A 21,422-nucleotide genomic window follows, 5' to 3' on the forward strand; every position below is an offset into this window, starting at 1 on the left:
GTTGAAATCATCCTCCACACCAGAGGTACGAGTCTCAGCCTCTGTAATGCGGGAAACCGCATTGCGCAAATCTTGCCTCAAAAGCATGACATCAGAGCCAACCTCCCCTATTTTGGAATCCAGTATATCTCTGGATTGGGGGATAGCGGCCATGAGTGCCGCATTATCTGGCATGGACCCCTGCTGCCCTCTGGAAGTTCCAGCCGCCGCCCCGGACCAGTGGTTAATTGGGCCCTATTTGGGTGGGCCACTACCTCCTTTGTCCCGCGTCATGGCCACCTTCAGGACTCCCCACGTAATATCCGGAAAATCGGGAGAAGGGCGAGAGGTGAAAAGCCCCCAATAACGGCCTCCTGTGGCCCGACTCTGCCGCCTAACGGGAGCCTGTATAGGTCCGCCTCAAGATTAGTGTCAATCAGCCAGTCAAAGGCTACAGCAGCACAGGATAGTTCAAGGAATCCACTAGCCATGCCGGCACGGCCCCACTAACCACCAATGCATGAATCCCTTGCAGCCTAGGTAGAAGGCACTTTGTCTTCTTCGCCCACTCGGGCCCAACTGCACCTCGCCCCAGGCCTCGGGTTTCCAGGCCGCACTCCCCCGCCGGCGCTTACAGGTCCTCCCAGCCACGATGTCACCAGGGTCTGCCCACGGTCCAACCGATCCGATGATACAGGCATCCCCAACTGCATGGGGAGACTGGAAGAAGGAAATCCTGCACCAGAAGAGAGGCCCCAGGCAGGCCCAGGAGCCTGACAATGTCTGCACAGCCCACCACCACTGACGCGTGTCGATAGTGCTGTCAATCTCGCATTGCTGCACAGGCCGATGATGAACAAGGGGGAGAGGCGCTAACAAAACCAGCTTGGGGCCCCCAGGCCCAAGGCCATGTACACTTCAGACCTCCCGTACTGCAAAGAGAGAATCTTATGGGCCACAATGAGGACGCACCTGCTCGTGTGGTAAGGGTACCGCAAGCTCTCTCGCCCTGCCGAGTACAGCCTCAGGCCCGTTGCCCCCCTCCCCCAGGTCCAGCACCTCACCTCCACGGTCCGATTTGGCTGCCGGGCCATCCTGTCTTCCTGGGCCTCAGTATGCGCCACTGGCCTCTTCTTGCTGCTGTGGGCAGCCGATCGCTCTCGCGATCGTCCCTCTCCGCCTTCACCGCTTAGGCACACTCAGGAGGCGTCATCCTGCAATGCAGCATCCCAGACTCTCGTCTGGCAGGCAGGCCATGCCCCCAGCAGGCCCGGATTCAGCCGACGTCCCTCATCGCCGTCTCAAGTCCCACGAAAGCCCTGCTGCAGCTGCAAACAGTGTCCTGAATGTCGAGGGACTGCAGGGTCTCTGCGGAATGCAATTTAGCTTCGGAGAGCCGGGATAATCAACTGATTAATTACAGACTGGACGGAGCTCACTCAGCACACGTCCGCCATGCTGGCTTGCCAAGCCACGCCCAAAGTCACTGTATTTCTAACATGCACTCTCCTGCTAGTCCACAATGTGTACCTATATTCCACTTTCTTTCTGATTTATGCGTAGCAATCTCATATGATATCTGTCTTCAGCAATGGATCATGCAGGTGACATACGATTGCTGAACACGTTCTAGATATCTTTGGCAGTTCAGGCACACCATCTACAAGGGCATGTGCCGGCATAGAGTAGAGGCATAGGAGCTGCTGTTGGCACCACCTAGGGAGGTTCCCACGTAGGCACCTTGAGGAAAGTAACCCAAAGAATTGGCTTGCAAGTGAACCATGTGTATATTTGTATGCAAAACAAACAAGGTGATGGACAGAATGTTGCACAATGGCAAAATATTCACCCCCAGTCACAGATCTGGGTTTAATCCATCGTTATTTTGCTCACCAAGTCACCCCAGTTCAGACATGGCCAAATACAAATCAGTCTTGGCCCTGTGCCTCCTGGAAACAGTCCAGCACGAACTGCTAAGCAATGTCTTCCCTGGACCGGAATCAAGCATCCTAGGACCGGGGTTTCTGGCTATCAGCCATCTTCAGCCAGGATAGCTTGACTCCAGTGGCATATTGAGCACGGGACCCACGTCTGGGCATACCCTTCCCACATAGGGTGAACAGCAAAACAAACAAGGTGATGGAGGGAATGTTGCACAATGGCAAAACATTCACCCCCAGTCTGTATGCACACATGGAAACCTAAACATATATATACAAATTCCCAAAATATTTGCTATTCTGGTGCATAAAGAAGCTGCCTTACCCTTAGGAGTCCTGCTTTCCATATTAGGGCCTATTCGCAAACTGAATTTTGTAGCACATTTAGGAATAATTCAGTAGTACTATTAACGTACTGCAAAATGCTATTCACAAACCTACGTGTAGAGGTTCTGCACCGCCTATCCTATCTTTTTCTGTACGGAGATCTCCGCCTTGGCTGCACAGTTTTAGTAGTAAATTAGGAAAGGGAAGAAGGGAATTTCTGGAAAAGGGAAATACTTACTACAAAATGTAAGGGGTTAAGGGAGAAGTAAAGAAGTAGGAACATGCATCCAACCACAAAAGAGTAAGCCAATTCCTATTCACAGATGGCATTTCAGAGGTTACTAAATCCACTACGGGCCCAAAACTGTTGTAAATCTACTTCAGGTGTCAGCTTCAGCACCACCCATGGTCAAATGCTGGTACTGCAACACCCTCCCTTAAAAAGTAATGGAGGTAGAGATTTAAAATAATACCCAATAGGGAATAATGGTAAATTAAATTAAATTAATTAAACTTTTAGAAAAATATAAATCGATTTCATTTAAATGTTTAAAAATTATCTGAAAATAAAACATTTATTCATTTGTCCATAATCTTTATATATTGAAAATGTATGTAAAATGTCCTTAATAAAATTACGTCTCTTTTAATTAATTCTATAGATCTATTTCAATTATATTTTAATACATCATAAAACTGTTAAATTAATATTAATGTCTTTAATTTAATGTATCCTAAATAGTTAAATACACATACAAAATTATATACATTTATATTTTAAATGAAATTTTCTTTCATTGTTTTAGAGCTTAATAAACGTTTCGCTTCCGATACTTTACAATATGTAGATTTCCGCTCCAGTGGTGGAGATCTTCACTTACAAGGCAAACATTTCTAGTACTATCATTAAACTATTAACTTATCTTTTACATGATTATTACATGTAAGTCTACTCTTTTAAGAAACTTTACACTCGTAGAAGGTGAATATCCAATAGTAGTTAAGCTAAAGTAATAGAAAACATATACATGCAGATTTTCTCACAAGTCCGTTTACCTTTCTGAACTCAGGCCTTAATGTATTTTATACCTTTCAAACATGTAAAAATTGTATTTTTAGAGGATATTAATTGGCAGGTGAGGAAGGACATTTCCCGACCTTGAGGAGTCAAGTTTAGCCACCAACTGCTGCTGTGACTCAAAGAGCATATGTGCTAATTATGAGCAGTGCATGATTGGCAGGCTCAGCTCCATGGCTGCAATCCTATTGGGTTTGGCCTGGTTCAATCAAATCCATGTGACGGTCAGGTGGCCCTAACATATGACTACAGCAAGCTATTGTTTCTCTGCAAAGGTTAACGATGATCTCCTGGGCACCTGTGAAAGTTCCCACATGTGATGTAAAATATTTCTGAAGTCTTTCTCATATGAGGGCTGCACAGTCTTTGTAAGGCTCATATTTTTTCCTGGGATAGTCAATCTTCCCGTGTAGCTTCAGATGACTATTCTCTTTCAAAAAGTCAATCCCTCTCTTACCTCCGATAATTACTATGGGCCCAATTCACAGAATGAATTTAAGACTCAATCCTAAACTTACTGCTATTTTGGTATTCACAGATTGTACTTACTACTTTTAGCATTCCCAGAAGTTAGGATTTTGTCTTAGGTTTGTCTTAAGACAGACTTAAGACAGACTTAAGACAAACTTAAGACAAAATCCTAACTTCTGTGAATACCAAAAGTAGTAAGTTCATTCTGTAAATACCAAAAGTAGTAAGTGCATTCTGTGAATACCAAAATAGTAGTAAGTTTAGGATTGAGTCTTAAGTTCAATCTGCGAATCGGGCCCTCTGTGAAGGCTGTGCAATGCCCTGAATTCCTAAAAGATTCTGGGGCATATTAACAAGGGCTTTATCTCCGCTATTTTGCCTTTAAAAGCCAAAGAAACAGAGATAAAAATATCGCCCTATCAACAACAGGGTGCTAACATGCAAAATCGCATGCTAGCACCCTTTTTCACTACGCTTCCCTTTGCATCTCTAATGAGATGCAAAGTGGGCGTTCCAGAGCAAAATAATAGGAGAAATGTCGCTAAGCAACCTTTCTCTTATTATCAAGCTTCACGCCAACCCTGTTAAAGACAAAAAAGCAGCGCTAACCACGGTTAACGCTGCTTTTTTACGTCTGCTAATTTTCAGACTTAACCATGTAATCCAATGGGAGGATGGATTACATGGCTAAGTCCACCATGGGCTATCAACAAGGATATCCCTATCCTTATAGTTTTATCACTGCATTACCAGCAATAACCTCCCAAAATGCTGCTATCACTGGATATTTTTATTGCCTAGGCGGTTAGCGTTGTTAATAACGCGATAACCAAGCGATATTATCCAGCGATAGCGGGCGTTAAAAAAATTAACTCTAAGCACCCTTAGCGATAATTTTCCTTGTTCCTTGTTAATATGCCCCCAAATTGTTCCACTCCCTCTACTGGCACTGATGCCCCACAAAGAGGTTGTCTTGCTTGTATCTTTATATGAGGTCTAATTTCCCCTACCAGTGATAGTAAACTCTACTTTCAACCGTTCTAGACCATTCTAGACCCTTACCTGGGATAGGTCTTTTTGAAGAGCTCCTGGAATAGTTGGACTCTGATTATGAAGGCCAGGAGGGGGTACCCAACGATGAGCTGAAAGAGCATCAGTAGCCGACCAATCATGCCCCACACGCTACTGATTGGCAGGTTATCCAACAAATTCTGCAATACAATAATTGAGAAGTGTTTCCCAGTGAGCGAACTCTGAATGTTTCATTTTAGGCAAGTCTGATCAGAAAGCAGAGGACCTTCAATGTATTGTCTGTGGTTTCGCCAGAATAAGAGCCAAAGAGATTGACAAAAGAACAAAGTACAGAGAATGTGAGTCTCAAAGGCTAAACATGTTTTGATCTGCAGTTAATTTCTTCTGAGATTACGTTTTCAGCTTAGTAGCAGATCTAAATAGCGAGGTGAATGTATTTGCAGTAGATTCATATGCCCACCGACCTGCATGCATGCATACAATCTAAAATATGAATGTACAAGGTGCCCCCAGCAGCAATGTAACCACCAGCCTTCAGTTGAGTATGCAAAAGCAAATGAAGTTTTGAAGTCACTCTTTAGTGCTGGCTGTGGGTTCACACTCAGTGAGATCAGAGAAATAACAATCAATATTGAAGAAACTGTATTGATCCATAATAAAAAATAAATACGATTTTTCTGGTGGGAATATACAACAGAATTCGTTTTTTGTCAGTGTAACAAAATGAAGAGCCCCTTAAGGTGTTCTCAACTGATGCATGAGGTTCTTGCTGCCAACATAGGATCACAGGATACAGTAAAATCAAATGAAACCATTTAAGACATGCCCCGAAAGATTTTGATTTTGGGAGTCAACAAGATTGCCTGATTGTTTAATTTTAGCAAAGCAAAACTGTTAAAAACTAAAGTTCTTGAGTTCAGAACAGAAACCGACAACGTTGATGATGGCTTTGAAAATATAAGCAAAAAACTGGAAGACAATCCCATGAACCAACAAGCTAATACTGGGCAAATGTACTGCCTTTTTTAGGAGTGGGCATAGTTGGCAGAGTACTAATTTAATTTAATTTCTAATTTAAAACATTTGTAAAGCGCAACGTACACCATGCGGTTTCTTGGCGCTAGTGAGCAGGATTGGCAACTGAGGGAGAAGACAAGAGTGATAGGAATTCAGACTCCCAATTAATAAAACAGAACCCTCATAACCTTTTGGAAAAATAACAAATATTTTTGTTTTTACATGCTAAAATGTATGTAGTCATTTCACAAAAGTGAAAGGGAAAAATTAGCAAGCAGTGATAGAGGTGATGATTTTTGGATCTTCCCTAACCTTGGAAGTGAACCAAGCAGATGCCTCAAAATCAAAGAGCACATCTTGCTGAACGATTCGGTGGTGGTCCCATTTCTTAGGACCACCTCAAGCACAGTTATGGGCAAAAATACAATCCCATCCAAAGGCCCTACAAAGCATTATGGGACGAGATTAGCAGTGGGCAGTGAATATTATAGTATCCAATATCAAAATAATTCTACAAAGAGCTGCAGTTCAAATAGTTTTTACTATGTGTCCCTCACAATTCAAATGCAAAAGCATTGAAATCCTTTCATGAGGCTGCAGTTCCACAATTCGTTAATAGATGTCCCTCATGAGTCAAATGCAAAAGCATTGACCTGCAGCTTGATGTAATAATTTCTATGCTTTTGCATTTGACTCGTGAGGAACACCTAGTAAAGACTAGTTGAACTGCAGCAAAGGTATGTGAAATTTCAGTTTTATTAATTGAGATGAGGGGAGTTTTATTACATATTACGTTAAAAACACAGAGTTCATGCAAAAACTCTAGAGGTAGCTACTGCACCCACAACCCTTTGACAAAGTGAGTTTTGAAAAATATCAGGCAATGCGAGAGGTGATGATTTTGGGGTCCCCCTAACCTAGGGGGAGGACCATGCAGATGCCTTGAACACAAAGAGCATATAATGCTCCACAATTGTGGTGGCTCCATCCTCCTCGGACCACCCCAGGCAAAATTATGGGCAAAAGTACAATGCCAACCAAAGACCGAGCAAAGCATTATGGGGCGAGATTCTAGAGTGCAGTGAATATTACAGTATTAGCTCTCAGCTGAGCTGGGAGAGTACCTGCCTTGAGGAATGTTTTGATATTGGATACTATAATCACTGCACTCTAGAATCTTTATAATGCTTTGCAGGGCCTTTGGTTGGGATAGTATTTTCGCCCATAACTGTGTTTGGGGTGGTCCTATGAGGATGGGACCACCACTGAATCATTCAGCATGATGTGCTCTTTGTGTTCAAGGCATCTGCTTGGTTCTCTCCCTATGCTAGGGAGGACCCCAACATCATCACCTCTCTCACAGTTTGCTGTATTTTCATTTTCACTTTTGTGCGATGACTGTATGCACTTTTGCATGGAAAGATAGAGTTACTTGTTGTTATATTTATGCCCATCCTTATGCAACACAGAGGGGATAATGAATGTGGTGGCAATGTCTGCGGCTTTCTTGGATAGTCCTGGAACACCAAAGGAATGATGGAACCAGTGGATTATCTCGTGGACCTTAATGGGACACAGTTTAGTGCCCAGTACAAGAATGCCCTCCTGTTTAACTGTTTAGGTGCTGAGAGCAGGCATTTATTCAACAATACATCACTAGTTTAAAAGCCAGAAGGGGAAGAAGATTGGGACTTATACATAGAAGACAAGCATCAGTATCATAATGGAATATACACTTTTTATTATAGATACCAAGCACCAGGTGAAATAGTTGAGGCATATGTTCCAACATTGTGTATATTAGCATCAAATTAAGCAATCTACAATAAGAGAAGTGATACATGATCAAGTAGTCATGCACACATCATGTGTCAAGGCACAAGGGAAGTTATTAAGCCACAAAAATTCTAGTCTCAATAAAGTAATCAGTAGAAATAAAATCAGGGAACGTTCTGAAAATGGTATGAAAATGCTCAAGAAGCTGAAGGATGTGACAATGAGATGAAACTTGTGTTTCTGGTAGCCATAGGGCATCTTTTGAACATTGTTCTACACTATGGAGGGAGTGCTGCAAATGCCAACGTTTTTCGTGCCAATACCTATTTGCAGTAAAGGGTGATGAAGATGACTACGAAACTAAAATTGAAGACAGCTTGGATGACCTTGTCTTGCTGGTTGCCACAATCGATATAAAACAAGTTACTTACCTGTACACTTACCTGTACACTGTAGTTCCAGTATTGACATCTTTCATAGGTGAACATACTTGAATCTTCCCTGTTGTCATGGTGGGAGCCCCACAGTAACAGCGCTAGAAAAGCACTGATAGTAGATAGGCCTTAGAAAACCCATTGAAAATAAGAGAAAATATTAACTTCTCTACATTTTTTAAAAGCATCTAAACTTCAGCCAATCAGAGCAGAGACCCGGAATCACTCTGCCCCTGCAGAGTCACCATACCTCAGATTCTGAGCACAGGTGTAATACCCAGAGGATAAGAAGTAAAACAACGGTGAGCCTGAATGGGGAGGAGGGACGGTTCCATGTGAATCTATGAAAGATATCAATACTGGAGAACAACAGTGTGCAAGCAAGTAACTTGTTATGCATAGACATGGGGCCCTCACTCGCTTTGTCACTTGATTCAAGCTAGCATGGCTGATGAGGAGTGTATCCCCAAAACCGGTCCTAGGATACTTGTTTCCTGCCCAGGGAAAACATGGCTTGGCAGTTCGGGCTGGACTGTTCCCATGAGGCACAGGGTCAAGACTGATTTGCCATATAGCTGGGTCTGACCGGGGGGTCGCAAAGTGAGCAAAAGAACGATGATGGATTGGGGTGTGTCTGGGGGTGAGTGTCTGAAAAGTTTCAGTGCTCCATCCATCATCTCCTTGTGTTTTCTTTGAATCAGAGTAGCAAGCGGTATCAACCGTTTTTAGGAGGTGGGTTAGGCAAACCTTCCCACCATGAGACCCATCACAACCTGATACAATGACGAAATAATGTTTTCCCTAAGTACCCATATATATCATAAACGCATAAAGGCAGCTCTTAAAATATAACATTTGCAGAGATTCTAATCATATATGATGAACTAGGCATTTCAATAAAAGAGACGGAGAGAGGGAAACGAAATATGAAAATGTACCTTGTTATAAAAGACTTCACCTTGCATACCTTACAAAAACAGGCCTCATAATGTGGCTTGTCCAACTTCCACATCAGCTTTGTGCCACGAGTCCTAAAAGTATGAACATTAACCCATGTGGCTGCCCTGCAGATGTCAGGGAGTATAACCCCGCAAACAGAGTCTAAGCAGCCGCCACTTTTCTTGTGGAACACACCATCACTTTTATTGACCGTGGCCTTTCTGCTTTTTCATGGCAGAATCCGATGACTGTAGCAACCCAACATCCAATACTGGCCCTAGAGAGGGCTTATTCGTTTCTGGGTGAGGCATAGGAAACTAAAGAGCTTATTTGCAAGTCCCTTCAGCCGCCCGTGTGTCACTTTTTGTGACTCACCGGCCGCGCATTTTGCTGCCCCATATTTACAAGGACAGGAAAAGCCTCCCTTTACATGCAGCACTTTGCATGAAAGGGGTGTTCCATGAGTTTTGCTGTGGGTGTTTTCATGCAGCACCCATGGAACCTGACATATTTCCAGATTTACTGGAAATCGTAACCCTGGAAATGCGTCAGAATGCTTTGCCTCCCCAGGGGAGGAGTAGAGAGGCGCAACTAGTAGAAATGCATCCATTTCTCCTTGTTTGTTTCCACTTTCAATGCGTACTGCATTCTGTAGCACACATTGAACAAGGAAATCACTTCAGGTGATTTTTTTATGTGCAGGAAGGTGTCCTTTCCTGCACATAAACAATCATTTTAAAAATGTACGCTTTGCAAGTTCTATGGGCCGTTTCAGAAATAAGGAAAAACAAAGGTGAATGTTGATAAGCGTACAAATGTGAAACATACGCTAGCGACCAGTTGGTTCTAAAGCATACATTTGAGATACAGTATTTGCATGGAAGATGAAATAAAAGACGGTAAGTACCAATAAACAAACAATCAGCAATAACTAACAGAAGCAACACAAGATGCTAAATAATTAGGAAATCATAAATAAGACAGCACAAAATGTGACAGTATGAGCAGTAGTATCACAAGGTTGGTCCACAGGTTTATGACAGTTGTTAAAGTGAGCTGATTTGTACCCAGCTGTATAGGTGGGAAAGCACCAGCCGATAAAAAGTGTAAAAGTGTGAAGCGAGGTGGTGGGGGAGTGGTTGGGTCAGGGGAGCGTGAGATTGACTCATGGGGGTTTGTGGGCACTAAAGTAATTGCCAAGGGTGATCCACAAACATCTCCATGGAGGGCGCCATGGGGAGTGTTGGAGTGCCATATTATCGGCGCCACGAAGATTAATTACCCAGTTTAGCCAGCAGGCAAAGTTAGCTTTCCGGGTATCTTTCCAATTATTGAGGACTACCTTTACAGCAGCCATGAGTAGAAGGTCTAGTAAGGCCCTGTCATTGTCATTGAGGGACTTGGCTTTGAGGAACCCAAAGACTAGGGGCCTCATTTATGAGGCCTTGCGTCAGTTTTGCGCTGCGGATGCGTCACTTTTTGTGACGCATCTGCGGCGTAAAACATGCGCCTTGTTGCGCCATATTTAAAAAGTGACGCATCTAGGTAGATGCGTCACTTTTTAAACCCCTGCGCCACATTATACCTGCGTCAGGTATAATGTATGCAGAGGGGGCGTTCCCCCGCAAAAAGCCTCGTAATAGTGACGCAGTGAAATCTATGAGATTTCACTGCATCACTTTTAGGATGCGGTTGCGTCAAAATCTTGCGCCTGCCTCACAACAGGCGTAAGACTGACGCAAGCCCTTTCACATGGGGCTCTCCCCATGTGAAAGGACGCATTGCTGGAGATGCGTCACTTTTGTGACACACTCCAGCAATGCGTCACTTTTGCGCTTACAGATGCGTCAGAAATACTGACGTATCTGTAAGTCCTTGCAACATGATGCGTCATACATTAAATATGACGCATCATTGGTGTCGCAAGGAGTGCACCCTGAAAAGTGACGCATCGCTGTTTTCACGCAGCGATGCGTCACTTTTCATAAATGAGGCCCTAGGTATGGTAATTCCCTGGGTGAGGAGAAAGAAAAGACTTTATCAATAAATTCGAAGACATTATCCCAGTAGGGGCCACGCATTCACATTAATGGATAAGATTGTCAAGGTCACCTTCAGCACAATTACAATTCCAGCAGAATGCGTCAACTCTAATATTGTGGGCAAAAAGACGTGCTGGTGTCCAAAAGGCTTTGTGAAGAAGCCAAAATTTAGTCTGGGATAGTGTAGGGCTGATTTTGTGGCACATGTAGGAGTCCCAGGTTTTGGCCCATTCCATGTCTGAGATAGGGAAAGAGCGTGATGTCCAGAAATGTGTGAGATGTTCAGTGAGATTGGAATATTGCTGGCGTTGGAGTTCATAGATCCATGACACTTGATGGCCTAGCCTATTTAATCTGGAGAGGTAGGCCGGGAGGGAGGGCTTGTAGAGAGATTTGCCTTGGTAATTGCCACCTTAATATTCAGGAAGTTATAAAATTAAAGTACCAGAGAAAGGCTTTCTCTATCTCAAGCCACACGGGGAGTGGCCTGCAGGGAGTGATAACCAGTAGGAGCCCTGTTTGGCAAGAAACGCAGTTTGGTATCTTTTGAAATCTGCCAGGTTGACCCCCCAGCGGATTTGTCTAGGCGAAGTTTCTTTAAGCTAATTCGTGATTTTTTCCCTTTCCAAATACAATTTGTGAGTGTGGCTTCTAATTTGTGATAGAATTCTGGGGATAAGGTGAGGGGCAGCATAGAAATGAGATAACTGACCAGTAGGGAGATCATCATTTTACTGGCCTCAATTCTTCCCCACCAGGTTATGAATCGGGGGGACCAAGTTGCGTTTACATTTTCTCCAAGGTTGTCTTTTCGTTAATCTGAAGGGTTTCAACCAGAGTGCTACCAAATTCAATTCCGAGGTATTTAATGAAGCTGGGTTGCCAGTACAGACCCGAATTACCCAGCATGTCTTTGGTGCTGAGTATGTTCAGAGGTTTAACCTTAGACTTTTCCCTGTTTAATTTGTAGCCGGAATGCAGGGAATAGGTTTCTATAGTGGACATAAGGGCATCAATGGAGGAGTCAGGCTGTTTGGTGACCACCAGGATGTTGTCTGCATATGCAGCCAATTTTATTCGTATGTCTCCAAATTTCACCCCTTTGATGTTATTGTTACGTTTTATATCGGCTATGAGAGGTTCAAGGGCCAGGAGGAAAAGAGCTGGAGAGAGGGGACAACCCTGTCTGGATCCTTGTTCCAAAAGGAAAGGTGCGGAAAGGGCTGACGGGGAGTAGTAGAGGGCATTACCATGTTGATATAGGGGTTCCCCAGATTGAAAGATTGCATACACTGCTGCAGAAAGAGCCACGACACCCTGTCGAACGCTTTTTCCATGCCGAGGGTGATGGCAACGGAGGAGGTGGCAGTTATTTTGACTTTCTCTAAGACATGGCAAAGCAATCTCGTATTATCATTGGACATTCGATATTTGAGGAATCTCACTTGAGATTTACTAATTAGTTTAGGTAGGATTGCATTCAATCTGTTGGCTAGGATTTTAGCGTAAATTTTACAGTCCAAATTTATGAGAGAGATAGGGCGATAGTGTTTCGGTAGAAGGGGGTCTTTCCCTTCTTTCGGATGATAATAATGGTGGCCTTGCTCATTTGGTTAGTGACAGTACCCTTAGCCCTAAAGGATTGGAAGAGTTTCAGGAGGACTGGGCTGATAGTTCCCTCAAACTCCTTATAGAAATTGGCTGAGAAGCCATCAGGGCCAGGTGCCTTTTTGCTCTTAAGGATTTTGATAGAGGTAGAAATTTCCAGCAACTTGGAGCTGTCCTCCTCAGAAAGTCTAGGGATGTTTAACGAGTTCAAGTATTTAATCCACGCATCTATGTTGAACGCCAATTTGTTTTTGTAAAGGTCCTCATAGAAAGACTGGAAGGTGTGTAAGATGTTGTTTTGCTTGGTGTGGATGTTATTGGCCTGGTCTTTAATGGAGGCTATATGGAATTGTTTTTTCTTATGCTTGAGGTAAGACGCGAGTAGTTTCCCGGCCATATTACCCTCGCATAATTTCAATGCCTTGAATTTGTTTATCCATACCCCCGCACGTTTGCTCAAAATTACATTATATTCATACTTCATTTTAGTGAGGCGGTCTAGGATGGAGTTAATATTTATTTCGGCTGCGTGGGAGATTTCTATTGCCTTGATATCTCTCTCTCAAGAAACATTTCTAGATCTAGGTTCATTTTTTTATTCATTTGTGCTCGGATGCTAATAATGACACCCCTAATTGTGGCTTTAAAGGCATCCCAAACAATCAAAATGTTCGAGTGTGGCAAGTCGTTCAAAGTGAAGAATTCGCGGATGGCGTTCTCTATCTTTTTTTTATTTTCAGGGTCGGACAGGATGTCATTATTAAAGCGCCAACGTTTCGGGGGGATGATCGAGTTTGAGCCTCAAAGTTTAGTGTAGATACAAGAGTGATCCGAGACCAGTTTGGGAGCTATGTCAGTCTCCTCTATGAGGTGTGTGAATGGGCTAGAGATTAGTATGTAGTCTATTCTAGAACAAGAATTATGGGGGGCCGCATAAAATGTATAGTCTCGTCCGTCTGGGTGTTGTAGGCGCCACGAGTCGCGTAGGTTGTATTTGGAGTAGAGACGGTTAAGAATATCATTGGAACATGAAGGGTGATATTTACATTTGGATTGGCGGTCCAGAAGGGGGTTTAGAGGGAGATTGATGCCCCCACCAACAATTAAGAGTTCATCTTGGGGGATGGTTTCTACTGCAGATGAGACGGATCCCCAGAAGTCTGGGTTATCAGAGTTTGGCCTATAAATGTTTACTACATGAATAGGGTCGTTGTCTCCGATGAGGTGAGTCACAATCAATCTGCCATTGTTATCATGAGTGTGTGAGATAATAGAAATGTTTGAATTTTTCAAGATTAGGGTAATCGCTCCCCTCTTCTTGTGGACTGCGGAGGAACAAAGGGTGTGTGAAATCCAATGTTGTTTACTGAACTCGGCATCTTCATTTGACAATTTTGTCTCCTGCAAGCAGGATGATATCGCCTTTGGATTTAGCTAAATAGTCATGGATTTTCTTACATTTAACTTGGTGATTAAGACCCTTGACATGTAAAGAAACTATGTTGCGATTTTCTGCCAGTGATTTGACTTGAGTCATCTAGCAGCTGAGTGTCGCAAGGGAAGTGACTGGCATACTGCGACTGGAATTGTGCAAACCATGGAACCCATATGTTACAAGGCAGGGGAGTGAGCTGACATAGCTGGGACTTAGAAGCTTTAGAAGTCTTTTTAAATCAGTGAACTTGTGGTAACCCATAGTGTGAAAGACATGTGGGCTAGCTACGTGCGACATATGTGATACTACTTTTGATGTTGGTGCTGTGGATAACAAAAGAATTAAAGGAAACAATACTGAAATGACCAAAATACATTTACCCCATGCCCTCCGACCCTCCCACCACCCTTCACCCAGTGCCCCTAGACCCTTCTTCCCTATCCCCCTCCCGCCCCTGCCCCCTCCCCCTGGAGAAATCGAACTTAGGAGCTGCAACGGCAGTACCGTCCAGGGTCAGCACAGGACTTTTATAGAAGGGTAATAGAACAATAGGAGAATCAACATGTTAGGTGCTCTTAGCATAACTGTGTGACCGTACAAAGGATAGCATAAGCAGAAAAAGGTCTCATTGCAAGGTTCAGGGCCAATAGACATATAGACATATGACGCTACAACTATAAGACTGTTAATTGTGAACGTTATGCTTGTCTATCTCTTCCTGCAGCAGATGCATTCGTAAACAGGAGTTTGGTATTAACGGGATGCAGGATTGCATCATCCCCGAAATTTATGTGTACTTCCGTACTGAAGTGGACATCTTGTTGACAGTAGTTTCATTGTTGTCTTGAGCCGTTGAATTGTCTCTGAAGTAGGGCATGCCTTTGTAGTCCTTGTGTCTATTACCTCTCTTAGAATGATTGCTGTTGAAAGAGTAAGAAATAACTTCTCTTTGTTCAATTGGGAATAGAATAGAGACTGGAACAGTTTTAGACAGGCACAAGTCGAGTTTGTGGCTGAGAGAAAGGTGAGTCATTTTAAATGCAAGTTGTTCAGGTAGGGGACTACCTGGTGACCTGATCTTTTCAGAAAAGCCGCCACGGGAGCCATGCATTTTGTGAAGACTCTTGGGGCGGAGCAAAGGCCAAAAGGAGGCACCTTGAACTGATAATGGCAACCTGTCACCTTGAAGCAAAGGAATTTCGATGTTTGAGCTGGATTGCAATACAGCAATAATTATCCAACAGATCTAGGGATGTCATGAAATCTCCTGGATCCACTAGTTGAAGAATTTATTGCAAATAAAGCATTTAGAAGGATTGCTTCTTGATGAACTTGTTTACAAGCCTTAAATCGATCACCTGTCTCCATTTGCCTGTTTTCTTCCTGATAAGGAAACAATTGAAATAGAAGCCTTTGTTTCACTGGTCTGGTGGGAATGTATCTATTGCATCCTTGGAGAGATGCACACTGATCTCTTGCTTCAGAGAAACTAGGTGTTGGTGAGATATTTTGTGTAGTGGATAATATGAAGGCTTCTGAACAAATTCCAGGGTGTTACCGTGTTGGATAATGTCTAACACCCATTTGTGAGAAGAGATGTTTTTCCAAAGACTAAAGAATTTAGAAAGAAAATCACAGAATTTGTGAGATGAGACAGAGATTGCCGGTGCCGGGGACATATCCTTGTCTCCTAGAGCTATCTTGAGATTTCCCTCTAGCCGGGGGATATCTTCGAGCTGGTTGTCGAGGATAGGTGGAACCGGCAGGTGCCCAGTAGGTTGTCCGTGAGGTCTAGGTTGAACAAAATCCCTGCTGAGAGTAAGGCTATCTGACATGTTTGTACATAGATCATGGTGTGAACTGAATCCTGCCCTTTTCTCCTCAGGAAATAAGAACTTCTTTGTTGGAGTGAACCCAAAGAGCAGGCGGTCTCAGCATCCAATTTAATAAACTAGAGAGTAAGTGCTTATAATCATCTCACAAAAGTGAAAATGAAACCACAGCAAGCAGTTAGAGAGGTGATGATTTTGATGTCCTCACAAATCTAGGGAGAGAATCAAGCAGATGCTTTGAGCACAAAGAGCACATCCTGCTGGACGATTGGTGGTGGTCCCATGCTCCTAGGACCACCCCAGGTACAGGGCAAAAAAGCAATCCCAACCAAAGGCCCTGCAAAGCATTATGGAACAATATTCTAGGGTGCAGTGAATATTATAGTATCCAATATCAAAACATTCCTCAAGGAGCAGGCTCTCAGGCTCAGCTGAGAGTTAATACTATAAAATTCACTAAACTCTAGAAACTTGCCCCATAATGCTTTGCTGAGCCTTTGGTTGGCATTGTATTTTTGCTTATAACTTTGCTTGGGGTGGTCCTAGGAGGACGGGACCAACACAATCATTGACCATGATATGCTCTTTGTGTTCAAGGTGCCTGCTTGGTCCTCGCCCTCTGTTAGGGCGGACCCCAAAATCATCACCTCTCTCATTGACTGATATTTTTCAAAACTCATTTTTGTAAATTGGTTACATGTTTTTTTAGCATGTAAAGGTACAATTGTTTTATCAATGGACTGTGGTTGCAGTAGCCTATACCAGAGTTTTAAACAGAAGTTTTACATACTAAAATACATATAGCCTTCGCACAAAAATGAAAACATAGCAAGCAGTGCCTTGAGTTTAACAATAAATAATTCTATGTTTACGTGCTAAAATGCATATAGTCATCTACAAAAGTGAACTGAAAAATAGCAAGCAGTGAGAGACATGATGATTTTGGGTCCTTCCTAACCTAGGGAAAGGACCAAGCAGATGCCTTGAACACAAAGAGCACATCATCTAGAATCTCGACCGCCATAATGCATTGCTGGGCCTTTGGTTGGCCTTGTCTTTTTACCCATAACTTTGCTTGGGGTGAGGATAAGACCGTCACCAAATCGTTCAGCATGATATGCTCTTTGTTTTCAAAGCATCTGCTTGCCCTCCCCCTAGGTAAGGGGTGACCCCAAAATCATCACCTCTCTCATTGCTGGATGTTTTTCAAAGTTCACTTTCGTGAAATGGTTATATGCTTTCATTTAGCATATAAAGGTAAAGTTGATTTACCGAAGGGTTTGTGGGTCTAGTAGATAACTTCATTGTGTAGCAGAGCGAGAATTCTTAACTGAATTAAATACATAGGTTACCAAATCTCTCTAACTTCTGCTAGCGGAGTGGAGTTTTTTGCCAAGTGTTACTAGAGAGCTTGGTCGAAAAGATTTTTGCTGTCAAATGGCATGTACAAGCTCTTTGACTGCACCAAGGGGAAGAAGATGGAGCCTTCCGCCAGCCCTAGCTCCTCAGTACTGCTACCCCAGCCATCTCACGGAAAGCAGTGGAGGAGATATCTTTGCTGCATCAATAATCTCTGAAGAGGCGTTATTACCTTCTGCAAGAATCTTTCTTGTCTCTTTCTGGTTGTCATCAGGGAGATACTCGATAAATGTAGACAGATCAGACCACATCTGCAGTCATATCTCCCTAAAATCGCTAGGGCATTATAGGCTCCTATCGCAGTTGCCGACAAGGCCTAAAACCTTTTTCTGATGTTATTGAGTCTACGGCCTTCTTTATCAGGTAGAGTCGAACATGGAGAAGATGGATTCTTAACCCTCATCTGTGCTGTCAGGGTTATAACAGAATCAGGCCTGGGATAACAAATGAGACAAGTTGGTGCATTCTATGGTGCTCTATAGTTTTTATCAGATTTTGGCACCACAAACCACACAGATGTTGTAGTCTTTATTAACTTGAGTTCCTCCTTCCAAATAGTCCACAATCTGTATGGACCTCACTGAGTGCTGAGCCATATAGTTAAAGTCATACAAAAAGCATTCTGTATGCTTAGTTGGAAGCTGTAGGTCCAAACGCTTATATGCGCTCTCTAGCAGGTCACGAAAAAAATCAATATCTGCTGGTGGTGAGTCGGGTGTAGGTGGATTCAGTGAAGCAGGTAGAGGGACGATGCACTCATCCCATCAACCTCTGCATCAAATGTAATTCATTGTCACTTTCAACTAGACTATCCCTTATTGTGATGGGTGGGGGAATAGGTCTCTCATTATGAAGGAATACTGCTAAAGAGTCGCTGACTCAGGAGTATCTTTACATCTCGAAGTTTGTGGAGCTGATGGGTTAGCATCCAGAGGGGTATATCATCAACAGAATGCGATAGGTATTTTCCGTATCGTCGTGTATCGCTGGTTTACAGCGCCGGGTTAGCAGCCTATCATCAACGCTTTTTACTGCGGTGATGAAAATCCAGCGATAGCGGTGATTAGCTTGAGGAATCCAGCGATATTTGGAGTGCTCTAATGCAAAGCTTGAAAATAGGGAAGTGTGGACCTAACCTAACAACCCACCTGCCATTATAAGTATGGCTAAGTGAATTTTAAACCAGGCATTACATACCTGCGATAACCACATTTAGCGCGGTTTATTTCATTGCATCGCAGGTTGGCTCGAGGCTTGCACATATCACGATGCTGTGTCATCGAGGATTTTCATGGAGGAATGGAAAGGAACCCCACTTTGCATGTCATTAGCAATATTTATTGCTGACAGACAAAGTGGAGGGTAAACGACTGCTAAGTCAAGGAAACACGCGCTAAAGCATTTTGACGTGTCCTTTTAAAAGGTGCGATAATTAAATTGACGCTTTTTCGGTGAATTGTGTCTAAAAAACGGCGATATCACTCTTGTTAATATGCCTCTGAATTTTTTGTAATAGTCATTTGTCATTAACCAGTGGTCTGTAACCAGAGATACAGGAACTGTCACAGAGGATCCCTGTAGATGATGTTACTCCTCTTTTTTTCGTAGGGTTTATGATCCTCAAAAATAACATACCTGCGGGCAACCTCTTTGATCCTAACCTGGAAAGAATGTTTACCTGTTTGCTTTCTGTTTCCTGGCACCTCACAGTCAGTTGTGAAGAACTATATGCAGGGCTAAACAGACCTTCATCCCCAGAGATATCCACGTGGAGAGAGTCATCAATGGGGTCAACGTTGGTGTGGTCTTTGTTGATGGGATGTTGGACAATGACAATGAAAATGTGACTGGTGATAAGCAGGCTGCAGTCGATGGTCTCGCCAACGATGTAGTTGTCATTGTTGGAGCCTTTGAGGAGGAGATGGTCATCAATGTTCTCATCGACGATGTTGACGTCACTGTGGTTATTGGCGTCAACGCTGTCTGTATCATCTACACTATCGATAACAAAGCCGTCGTCAACAGTGTTGTTGTTGTCGACATATCCGTAGATGGGCACATATTCAGAGTCCCTGGCTCCTTCACGGGTGTCACAGGAACTGAAGGAGGAGCACATGGAGATCTTCTGAGAGAGGGAGATGGTCTGTGATGATCTTGTCACTCGACCTCTCTGCACTTCCCTGGAATGGAATTATACCCTCTTTATGGAACTTTTGGTAGATGAGGCGGAGTCCTCATTTTGCACCGTTTAGAGGATGTATATCTTTTTTCGTCGCTGTCAGAATCAGAGTCTGACCAAACCTTCTTCTTCCTGTCTTTTAGTCCCTTTGCAGAAAAGACACAGCAGTACTCACATTTCTTTGATTTGAGGGTACAGGCAGTATAAGCACTCTTTGTGGGGATATTCTGAATATGGACTGAATTTTACACAGGATTTGCAAGGCCTAAAAAGCCTTTTTCTGGACCTCATAGACATATCAAAAGTTTTGAGAAGTATTGTCTCAAGCTGTACCTCAAAAGTAACTGGAAGTTGAAAAACTCAACGAACACTAGAAAGGTCAAAAGGTCAAAGCTGACTGAGCTGGGCTCAGAAAGTCTCCCTATTTCACGACGTGTGGTAAGAAATCTGAGGTATGGTGGCTCTGCAGGGAAAGAGTGCTTCTGGGTCTCTGCTCTGATTGGCTGACGTTGGGATGCTTTACACCAATGTCAATAAGTTAACAATGTCTATTGTTTTCAGTGGGTTTTCTAAGGCCTATCTACTAGCATTGCTTTTCTATTACTGGTCCCGTAGGACTCCCATCATGACAACGGGGTAGAATTAAGCATGTGAATCTATGAAAGATATAATACTGGGAAAGTGCAACACCCTGCACCATAGGTGAATCAGCACAACTTTATGATCCTGTTGCACACAAGTCATGAATTACCATCACAGCCAAAGAAGAGTACAATTACCTGCTAAATAAAAGTAGATTGTAATCAAGTTGTATCACACCAGATGACTATGGGGGACAAAACTCAGCTTGCAGGGAGAGTTAATGGCTAATCTACCATTTGAAGGAAGGCCTGTTCTGTCAAAGTGTATGCAATCGACTAAGACGTCAACATTTTGGGATGGACAAAGCAACAGGGTCTAAGATATTGATAAATCTGTGCAAGGTACCCTACACATTCAGTCTTTCAGAAGCTGACTTGAATTATGTCTTGCAAGAATATGAAGCAGTCTTTTTGGGAAAGTTAGGTCAATTTAAGGGATTCCAACATCACACTAAATTGAAAGACCAAGCTGTAACAACAAAGCAGAACATGTGCAACATTCCATTACCCACGTGTAAGGAAGTAGAGAATGTATTAGAAAATTGGTTTAAGGAAGTGGTGATTGAACCAATCTCAACATCCTCATGGTTATCACCCATCATAGTAGTGATGAAAAAGAATGTTGAGATCAGACTGTGTATACATTTGAAGCAGTTCAACTGAAGTGATAGTTGAAAGTCGTTCCTTGCCCCACTTGTACGAAATGGTAGCTACTTTGGGTAATGCCAAAGTGCTTTTGACTCTGGACTTTACCCCGCAGTGGAGGAGATATCTTTGCTGCATCAATAATCTCTGAAGAGGCGTTCTTACCTTCTGCAAGAATCTTTCTTGTCTCTTTCTGGTTGTCATCAGGGAGATACTCGATAAACGTAGACAGATCAGACCACATCTGCAGTCATATCTCCCTAGAATCGCTAGGGCATTATAGGCTCCTATCGCAGTCGCCGTCAAGGCCAAAAACCTTTTTCTGATGTTATTGAGTCTACGGCCTTCTTTATCAGGTAGAGTCGAACATGGAGAAGATGGATTCTTAACCCTCATCTGTGCTGTCAGGATTATAACAGAATCAGGCCTGGGATAACAAATGAGACAAGTTGGTGCATTCGATGGTGCTCTATAGTTTTTATCAGATTTTGGCACCACAACCCACACAGATGTTGTAGTCTTTATTAACTTGAGTTCCTCCTTCCAAATAGTCCACAATCTGTATGGACCTCACTGAGTGCTGAGCCATATTGTTAAAGTCATACAAAAAGCATTCTGTATGCTTAGT

At 43.1% G+C, this 21,422-nt stretch overlaps 1 protein-coding gene across 1 annotated transcript in view; it reads right to left on the reverse strand.

Moving 5' to 3' along the window:
• The window catches only part of LOC147736399 (neutral amino acid transporter 9-like), a 418,993-nt gene that overhangs the window by 15,759 nt on the left and 381,812 nt on the right, over positions 1-21,422 (reverse strand). Inside the window, exon 9 of the mRNA XM_086953750.1 lies at positions 4,858-5,006. Within this exon, the coding sequence (XP_086809876.1) occupies positions 4,858-5,006 (149 nt within the window). The remainder of the gene's footprint in view (positions 1-4,857; positions 5,007-21,422) is intronic.

The sequence above is a fragment of the Lissotriton vulgaris genome, chromosome 1_2 (genome assembly GCF_964263255.1).
Source record: "Lissotriton vulgaris chromosome 1_2, aLisVul1.2, whole genome shotgun sequence".
Lineage (NCBI taxonomy): Eukaryota > Metazoa > Chordata > Amphibia > Caudata > Salamandridae > Lissotriton > Lissotriton vulgaris.